This window comes from Mirounga angustirostris, unplaced genomic scaffold (genome assembly GCF_029215605.1).
Source record: "Mirounga angustirostris isolate CCGP_5_RB_7025 unplaced genomic scaffold, mMirAng1.0.hap1 SCAF_14, whole genome shotgun sequence".
Lineage (NCBI taxonomy): Eukaryota > Metazoa > Chordata > Mammalia > Carnivora > Phocidae > Mirounga > Mirounga angustirostris.
In genome coordinates this window covers 12,974,042-12,984,073 of record NW_026991722.1, presented here as the reverse complement: position 1 = coordinate 12,984,073, position 10,032 = coordinate 12,974,042, and the positions used below count along the sequence as shown (strand labels likewise).

The window sequence follows — 10,032 nt, the reverse complement described above, 5'->3', positions numbered from 1 at the left end:
GGGAGGCTAGGGGCATTCCCCAAATCAGGAAGGCAGTCTGGATGAATAGCACTCTTCCAAAGTCCATTTGTTTGAAGAATTATCTATGCTGTCCTATTTTTTCACTCTCTTCTTAAAAGCTGTTCTGTTATTTTATAGGGCACCAAAAGAGGGAGACAAATTCCTGTGATCAGCTCTCAGCCCGACTGTAATTCTTCCCTAAAAACTTTTGCTTATTTTGGGAAATTAAAATATTTAAAGATGAAAACAAAGGAAAAATTAACAAGCATCCATACTGCTACCACCCAGATTTAGCCAACGTTAATTTCTTGATGTATTTGTTTTCATTCCTAATTTTCTTTTTTTTTTAAGTAAAAACGTAGGAGAGGGGCAAAAATAATACATGCTTATTGTAAAGTATTCAAACTGAGAAAAACATACAAAGATTCCATTCACTCAATAAATATTTATTGAGCATCATCAGGCACCAGGCACTGTTCCAGATACTGAGATACAGCAGAGAGAGAGAGAAAAAAAAGACAGACAAGAAAATCCCAGTTCTCACAGAACATACATGTTAGTAGGAAAAATTACAAATAAGAAAAATAGTAAACTATACAGCAGGTTACATGATAAGTGCTACAGAAGAAAACAAAGCAGGGAATGGGTATAAGGAGCATCAGGAGGGATTGCAATTTTAAATAGGATGACCAGGGAATGTCTCACTGAAAAGGTGACATCTGAAAATCTACCTGAAGATAAAAGAGGTAGAGAAAATTAAAAAAAAAAAAACAACCAAAACCTCACTACCCACAAATAATAAAATGAACATAAGGTGAAAATAATTTGTTTCTATGTATATGTACAGATATCTGGGTGAATGATTATATAGATAAATGGACAAAAAACATACAGCTAGGAGAAATACACTATTATAAAAATGGATTCAAACTATAAAATATTTTTTCTTTTTAATCAATAAATTAAGCATCTATTTTTGTTTTTGGAGATATAGAATACATACATAGATGTACAGAGTGACCTACATATCACCCAGATTCAGATTTGAGATTACATTAAGTCTAGAATCAACTCAGTTAGAATGGATACTTTGCTAACAGTCTTCTGACTCATGAACATCTCCCTACTTAGTCGGGTTTTCCTTTGTTTGTAATGTATCCTAGTTTTTTATGTGAAGGTCTGCATATATTTCAGACTTATTTTGAGGTATCTGATGCTGATACTATTATAATTGGTATTGTTTTTGTAATTTCAATTCCTAATTGTTGCTCAGATAACCACCATGATTTTATTAACTTTGCGTCCTGTAATCATTAAATCAAGTTCTAAGTTGTTTATATTAATTTGGATTTCCTACATATACAATGTTATCTGAGAATAACAATTTTGTTTCTTCCTTTTTAATCCCTAAACTTAGAATTTCCTGTCCAAGGTTGAAGAGAAGTAGTGATAGCCGGGGAGTCAAGTTTTCCGTAATTCACAATGAAGTATGATGCCTGCTACAGTGCTGCTTTTTCTTTTTCTTTTTTTTTGGCAGATGTCCTTTATTAAGAAGCTCCCTTCTATTCCTAGTTTATAAAGTTTTTTAAAAAAAAATCATAAATAGGTACTGGATTTTATCAAATGCTTTTTATGACTCTAAAAATGTAATTTCTGTAAATGCAATAAATAATATTAATTTTTCAATTACAGACAGACTCGGTTTTGTGTGGCACCACGCTAACTGCAATTTGATTTCTGTGGCACGAATCCTCCCACCGTAGCAGATTTCAAGCTGCCAAAACGAGCTCACGGAACTCACAGGCACGAAGAGATGGGCACTGGTTCTCCTAAGCCAACAGGAGCCAGTCCTGGCCTACCTCTGATTTTAGTCCCCAGGAACCAAGACTGAAATTGATCATTTCACTAGACCAGCAAGAACAAAGTCGCTTCAAATGATCTATTTTATAAAAAGCCTCACAGAGAATCCAGGAGGCCAAAGGTAGGACTGGGGGTAGTTTAGGAATTCTTCCTGGCAGAGACGATACAGGCCATGAGCTAGGTCTTAGTGGAAGTAATGGGATTTGGAGGAGCAGAGAAGAAAGGACAGTGTAGTACAGTAACAGAAGGCAGTAAAGGAAGGTATGGAGGCAGGAGAGCACACGACACCCAGGAGAGCTCACAAAGGTGAGGTGAAACCGGTGTCTGTGCTGGGCACTCGCTGCTGTTCCATCTGCAACAGCCTCAAGCAACATCCGCGGCTACGGCGTTACAGAGGTGCGCCTCCACTCCTTACCAGTGCCAGGGCCAAGTGGCCGATGGTCCTGCACATTAATAATCAAATATATATACTCATTCTGTTTTTCTGCATGCTATCAAGAAACTCAAAAGTTAATTTTCTATTGAAATTCTTTTTATTAAGACTCCTATGGCTTCCGGGCTGAGGAAAAAAAAGTGTTCTTCAACATCTAGGGTACAGCTCACAGAGGTACTCCAAGTAGCCTCAGAAACCATCTACCCAAAATTTCATAATAGTCCAAGTTCAGACAGAGCCTGAACATTGTGAGTACTTATCTGTCCCTAAAGAACTCATGGGATATGGCCTATATACTACCATTTCAGAATAAGTCTAAAATTATTTGATTCCAAAAATAGGATTAGAATCAGAAATGTAAAAAATGTAGATGTAATACAGAAAATAGAGCCATGGCTGGAAGTGATATGGATACTGAGATACACTTCTCTAAGCACATGTAAGAATTAAGTGTGATAAAGTATGCATTTATCATCAACACTCTACTTACTATTGGGTCATGTATTTTGTCAAATTAAGTAAAATACCTCCTCAAAACAAATTCTGAATTTCAACTATTATATAATTATGTGAATTCGCCTAATGATATAATAGCAATACTGTATAATTCTGAGGCTGATAAAGAATATAAATTATTTTATAAGGCAGCCACAAAGAACTGTTAGTCTGCCAAGTTAACTCCCAACCCTCACATTAAAGTTAAAAAACAGAATTTTTCATGTATACATTCTCAATAATTTCTAATGATATCTTTGATCTAATCAATTTAGATAATATTCTCTCCTATACAAAAGATCCCAAAATAAAGAAGCATACACAGAATATAGCCAATAGTAGGTTATATCAATTTACTTCACATAAGAACAGCGTATTTCAGGCCTATGATTTCCATTTAGTATCAACAAAAACAATCTGTACAGAAAACCCAAAGGCAACGATAGAGCATTATACATAAAATGTGCAAATATACTTTAAAATGCAAGTTATTCTATAGTATTTGCATGGTAGAACTTTATAGTAATTAAGGAACCAACCTCATTCCAGCTAATTTAATCATCCTTTTGCATATATAGCCAATGCAAATGCACAAGGCACAACTTAGTGTTGATGCTAAAGTGTGTAAGATACACCTTCAGATTTATTTGGAGATATTAAAATAACATAATCATGTTTGTATTTTATTATTTAATGAGACATTAGCTCATTTCTAAAGCTTCACAAGCATTACACTTGATAACATATATGTGGCAAGGACAAACTGTTCCCTGGACTTAAAAGGTAAAAGACAAGACCCTTGGTAGCCTATATTAAAAAAAAAAAAATTATATCTCTATATATATATGTACACACACACACCCACAAACTTCCCATAATTCAAAGGGAGGCCATTCCTTTTAGCAAAAGTTCCCTTATAGTATTTCATGACAATTATTTAAAAAGTATGTATTTATTTGCCATCTGTTTTGGTCAATCTTCCTACAAAAAGATACTGAAATAGACAATTTTCTTCTTCAAGATGAAGACAATACCAATTTAGAAAGTCTTTCTTTTGAGACTGCACAGTGAAAGGTATTATTTAATTATAGAAGCTTGTTGCTTTTAAAGAAATTATTGAAATCTACACAAAGAAAAATGTTAGCCTATCAAAAATCAATGAGACTTGGCTAGAACACAATTCAGAATCTTTCAAGCCCAATCACAGTGCTTCTTTGCTGTTTTATTGCCCATTCCTGAGAATATTCTATTATTTAAAATTTTTTAATTAAGTAAATAAATTTTACATTGATGAGAATTATGCTTAAGAATTGTTTTTCAAAATATAAAATAAGCCCTATTTCATTTTGGTAAAAAAGAAAAAAAAAGAAAAAGAAAAAAAGAAATGCTCTTTGCAAATACCATCAATTCCAAATATTGGTATCTCAATCAATGTTAGTCCTCCTCTTAACTGGGTAATTCCTATTTTTTGCCATTCATGTATCACTCGTTTCCTTATTATCCATTATTTTATAATTTTTGTTAACAGGAGCATTTAACTGGTAATGGAGCAAAAATACATATAAAATTAAAGGAACTCTGGAGTGAGATCTGTATTTCCCTGTGGTAAAAGAGTTTTACTGGAAATAATCTGAATGCCATTCAAGAAAGGCAAAAGTACCTACGAAATAAAGAACACACATGGTAATGTCTTCCTCGTTGTCTTTGGTTTAGCCTTCTTGGCCAAAATCTTCTGTAAACTTCTTTAATTTCAACAAGTCATGTTCATTGACTGTGGGTTTTGTGTTAGATAGTGACCGTAACATATCCGACTGTCAGGGAAAAAGAAGGGAGGAGTATTAGTAATAGATTTAATCAAATAAAAATCATTGTATTATTATTAACTAACTTTCCACCTGAGGTTAAATCTAAGTATTTGCAGTGTGCCGTAAGTTACTAACAATAAACTCTTATTCCTTCTAAAGGACATCTTTGATCCTGCTCTTCCTTTGCACAGTAACTTTAAGCTGCTTGCCTAGTCCTGACCACAACTTTTGATGGCTCCCATTACCTATCAGGAGTATAATCCTTTTCGCTTGAAGATCAAGGCCTTCCAAAATATGTCCCTGATCTCTTTTCTGGTCTTACTTGTTTTTTTCTTAAAACAAGAGAGTTCACCAAGTGCAGTTCAAAATGAATTTAGTCATTCACTTACAGAAGTTATTCACTTATACTTATGTGAAACACACCATTTAATTAAAACCAACTAATCAGAATTTTTAAAAAAATATTTTATTTATTTATTTGAGAGAGAAAGAGAGGGACAAGAGAGTACCAGTGGGAGGGAGGGTAGAGGGAGAGGGAGAAGCAGACTCCCTGCGAAGCAGGGAGCCCAAGATCATGACCTGAGCCAAAGGCAGACACTTAACTGACCAAGACACCCAGGCACCCCCAGAATTTTTAACTATTAATTAAAATTATGATCAAAATGGGAAGAAAATAGGCTAACATCAGGGATTCATTAAAAGATTAACTTCTGGGCTATGTCTCTTATAAAACAGTATGAAATATGGTTAAAGAACAAAATCTTTATAAAAAATAACATAGTGGGGCACCTGAGTGGCTCAGTTGGTTGAGCATCCGACTCTTGATTTCGGCTCAGGTCATGATCTCAGGGACCCCCATGATGGGTTCCATACTTAGCAGGGAGTCTGCTTGAGATTCTCTCTCTCCCTCTCCCCCAATCCCCACCCACACTCACGCTTCTCTTTAAAATAAATAAGTAAATCTTAAAAAAAAAATAACATAGCAAGGACTGAAACAAAAAAGGGCTTTTGAATAACTTCTCAGAGAAGCATAATTAACACGTAAATATATCTATATACATACTATGTACTTATAGAGGTATGTGTACGTCTATAGGTCTATGTGTACATATCGCATAAATAAGTTTCTCCTCTGGAAGTTACTGTTAATTCTGACATAAAGCTCTTTGAAAATCTGTAACCGAAGCAAATTTTTAAAAAACTGAGCATGCACCAATAAGAAAACATAAAAATAATAAATGTAGCTTTTCACAGTAAGCTTCCTATACCTTACAAAATAAGTCTTAAGAATTATAAATCCCTCCAATATAAACTCTAGAAATGTAATTTTTTTTATCATAAAAATTTGGTTTCAGGACTTTTTTTTTCAAGCACTACATTAAATTTTCTACAAAACTTGAAGTAAAACAGAAAAACACCATTATGATTACTATGATAGATGCATTAAGGTTTTTGGATATTTTATAAAATCTTAAGATTCAGAAAAGAAATTTCACCAATTTTACTTTTTGGTCAAGTCTTGACAATAATTTATGCCATATAAATAAGTATTCTGTTGATAGTATCCCAGCCATAAGACCTAATAAAAGCTTAGAAACCTGTTTTTTGAAAAAAAACTTTTCACTTAAAATTTTTCTTAAAGCCCAAGAACCTACATTAAAGATAATTATTTTTTATATTTTAAGTTCAATTAACTTCACAATTTTTTGAGTAGTATTACATAAACATGCTTGATCATACTGATATTTTCTAGCTCATCTTATATAACTAAAAATGTTTATCTTTGTCTCACAAATGACAAACTGTAATGTTTCAAATTTTTTAAAATGTCAAACCATGCAAACAATTGGCTCCAAAAGTTTATCCCCAGGAACGTCCATCCATGTCATTTCAATGGCCCCAGGGTCACCGGGAGAACAGGGTGTTAGCAGGTCATCTATTATTTTGTTGGGATCATCTCGTGAAGGTCCGCGCACCTGGAATAAAAAGTAATCTGAAATATTTACTTGAACAAATTAACTAAGATTTAGGCCATTATCAAGACATTTGAAAATGTACTACTCTGTACTTGGTTAAAATGTTTACTTCTAAAAATAAACATGAATATACAATAAAATGTAGTTATCTTCGGGTGACGGGATAGATTTTGTTTGGTTTTGATTTTTTTCCTGTTGCTTTCTTGTATTTTGAAATTTCCTATATTACTTACATGATCAAAGGAGAAAAGGAGTTAAAATTAAAAGAAAAAAAAAAAGAAACATCTGTGGTTAAGAGTTCTCTTTTCTCTAATGCCTATTAAATGGTCTTAGAGTCCACAAAAAAGGCATCCTCAATAAGTCTCTTAAGTTTTCTCTATTTTCCAAAACTGAGAAAGTTCTGTGATATTTGGAAGATTTATAAGTGTGAAATCACTGAATCTTTCTTTCTCAACAAAAATTCCTTCTTTAAGAATAAGTACAGGGGCGCCTGGGTGGCTCAGTCGTTAAGCGTCTGCCTTCGGCTCAGGTCATGATCCCAGGGTCCTGGGATTGAGTCCCACATCGGGCTCCCTGCTCGGCAGGAAGCCTGCTTCTCGCTCTCCCACTCCCCCTGCTTGTGTTCCTGTTCTCGCTATCTCTCTCTCTGTCAAATAAATAAATAAAAAATCTTAAAAAAAAATAAAATTAAAATAAGTACAAAATTAAATGCTAAGTGTAATTTCAGTGCTTATTTTGAGATTCATAACTGATTTAAAATAAAATTTTAATAACACCCAGAGACAAAACTTTGTGACTCAGAGTCACATGCGAGTATTTTTTTTTAACATTTCACCTTTTATTAAGGCAAGTTTGTGAAAATAATACAACCAGATCTCTTCATGAACTTCCAGCTTAAAACGTTTTTTACGTAAGAAACATATAAAAGAATTCTGTTTTATAAAAAGCCACCTCAATACCAGAAAAGAGTAATGAAGCATTTTGAACCCAGTTTACTTTTTAAAGGATGTTCTTCCCTTGTCTTCAATTCCAAGTACTATTCATCATCTTTAGAGCCAGTTTGCTTAAATGCTTCACCACATCAACCCAGTTCCATCCTCGAGGCAGTTCTCCTTTGTGATCTGTTTTATCTGCCAGCTTACGTTTCTGGGTTTTTGAAAGCTGTTCTTTTTTCTTACTTGGTAGGGCTGTATTAGGGGTTTCAATGGAGATGATAACTGCTTATGGGTATCATAGAATTCATGGGCTGGTGATTCTCATGAATTGATCCTTACTGTCCTTGGCATTTTCAAACAATGTGTAGGTCATGGCAGTCCCGAGATTGACCTCCACTTCTTCCTGTAACTTGGCTAATATGCTCTGCTTTACAGCAGATGATATGGTGTTGTTCAAAAAAGCGTTCATAGATATAATTGGAAGTGTTTGGGGTATGTTTCTGTCCAGGAAATCTCTATTAAGAAGGCTTTGGGATCACCATTTTCACCTATCCTGTATTGAAATGACACTGGACTTAATTCCCGGAAGCTTTCATCTCCTTCATAAACAGAATGTAGAGCTTCCAGTTCCATCTCTTGGTCCTCATTGGCACTCATTGCGCCAGTTGTGGGATGCCCCCTGGGAGGGTGTCTGCGACAACGAGAAAGCGAGAGCAGTGGCCCCGAGCCCGGGGCCTCCCCCTTCCGAGCCCTGGGCTGCGGGAGGCACACCCCTCACACAGGGGACGAGAGTCACGTGCGCCCCTGGTCTCCGGGGGTCTGTGGGCGGGGAGCCTGAGCACATCCAAGTATTTTATAGGTGGCAACAGATCTATGCTAAATTGGGGGCTGCTTTCACATTTAATATTTATTTGACAATGATCAATCTTAAATATTACGTCAGGATTAGGGCAGGTACAGAAAAATAAACATTCTAGCTTTACTTATTATGTGTATTTTATTGTCTGTCTTTCCCCACAAAAATTTCAGCAGCAGGGATTTTTGTGTTTGATTGTAGTACTTTCTGACTTATCTCTAGGCTCAGAGTAGTACTTTAGACATTTGATAAATACCCAAACAGGCAATCTTGTTCTTGCTAATTGAAATAATCAGCCTTAAAATGGGAGTAAAAGATGGAGCCATTGAGATATCTACTAGCTGGTGATGCAGGAGGCCAGATGTTAACATTCATTTGGCTGCTTCACCTTTATCCTCCTAAGAAGGACCCAGCTTCACGGTCACAGAAGCTGTCCCTGGCAGTCATATGGAGAACCGAATGAAAAGTTCTGGGTAGGAAAGGACTGAGTTCCTAACAATCAATAGTTTCTAAATGCAAAGAGAATTTAAAAGAAAATACAATGGCTGGGACATAAACTTGACCCTGAGCCTCCTATATTTCTCCTAGTAATGAAGTGGCTGCAGAAGGAAAGGGCTATTTCCCGGGGCTACTCAAGTGCTTTCCGAGAACTACTTCATTTCGTTTCCACAATTGTACTTGGAGGCAGTGCTACTGTCTCCTGTAGAGATGATACAAACAAGACTTAAATGGGTAATATAATTTGCGCAAGGAGATATAATAAGTAAGTTGTGGAGTCCGGCTTTAAATTCAGGTTTTAATTCAAGCTCATCATTTTTTAAAAAACTTATTTCATTGTGGGACAAGACATACGTATGTAACTTAGTCATGATACATCAGTCTTGTCATATTGCTGGATTAAGTTTGCTAATCGTTTTTCAGGATTTTCACATCGATGTTGATGGTAATATTGGGTACTGCTGTCCTCAGCAACAGCGTTGGTACAAATTACCTACCCCACTGTTATTTAAATATCTCGGACATCCCAAGACCACAGTCTTTTTACAAAATGCTATATGCTCAACCCATTCATGCAGACAAAACAGTGCATGGGAAGCAGGGACTCAGATTCTGAAGTACATGTAACCTAGAGAAAAATCACACGTCTGTACCTCTCTGGTTGTACCTTGGCAAACCGTGTTAGCAGCCAAATCCCAGTTTAATCCTGTTAACATCTGAGTCTCAGATTAATGATCAACAGGTGGCAACAGGCACCTCTTGTAGAATTTTTGTGAGGAACAAATGAAATAGTGAGATATAGAATAGAACACAGTGAAAATTTAAATATCAGCTATTGGTATTTTTACTTTGTTAATGAGGTGTAAATGCACCAGATTCAGCTTGAGGATATTCTAGTTACATCAGTGGTAACTACATATTTAAAGTTTCTATACTTACATCAAAATAATAAATACTTCAAAAATCACTGCATAAAAAATTTTAAAATACATTAAGACTATTAATAATAGCTATTAATAAACTTTGTGGGAGAATGTATTTTCAAAGACATGGAAATGTTTATTCTATAAACCCATTATTTATTATATAAAACAGAAACCTTCCTGAAATTCTTCGAAGACAAATCAATGATGGTCTCAAAACCTGACTTTAAAAGTATCTGAAAGGATGGAAC

General features: G+C 35.1%; 1 protein-coding gene and 1 pseudogene across 2 annotated transcripts in view; both read right to left on the bottom strand.

The window, feature by feature from the left end:
- Positions 1–3,119: 3,119 nt before the first annotated feature.
- The window catches only part of VPS4B (vacuolar protein sorting 4 homolog B), a 28,945-nt gene continuing 22,032 nt past the window's right edge, over positions 3,120–10,032 (bottom strand). The window contains exons 10-11 of the mRNA XM_064578764.1: positions 6,429–6,569; positions 3,120–4,599 (exon numbers count right to left, since the gene is read on the bottom strand). Coding sequence (XP_064434834.1) covers positions 4,498–4,599; positions 6,429–6,569 — 243 coding nt within the window. The 3' untranslated portion in view covers positions 3,120–4,497. The remainder of the gene's footprint in view (positions 4,600–6,428; positions 6,570–10,032) is intronic.
- Positions 6,576–10,032, bottom strand: LOC123852532 (RWD domain-containing protein 4-like; annotated as a pseudogene). Its single transcript, XR_006792910.3, has one exon. The product of XR_006792910.3 is annotated as an RWD domain-containing protein 4-like (transcript).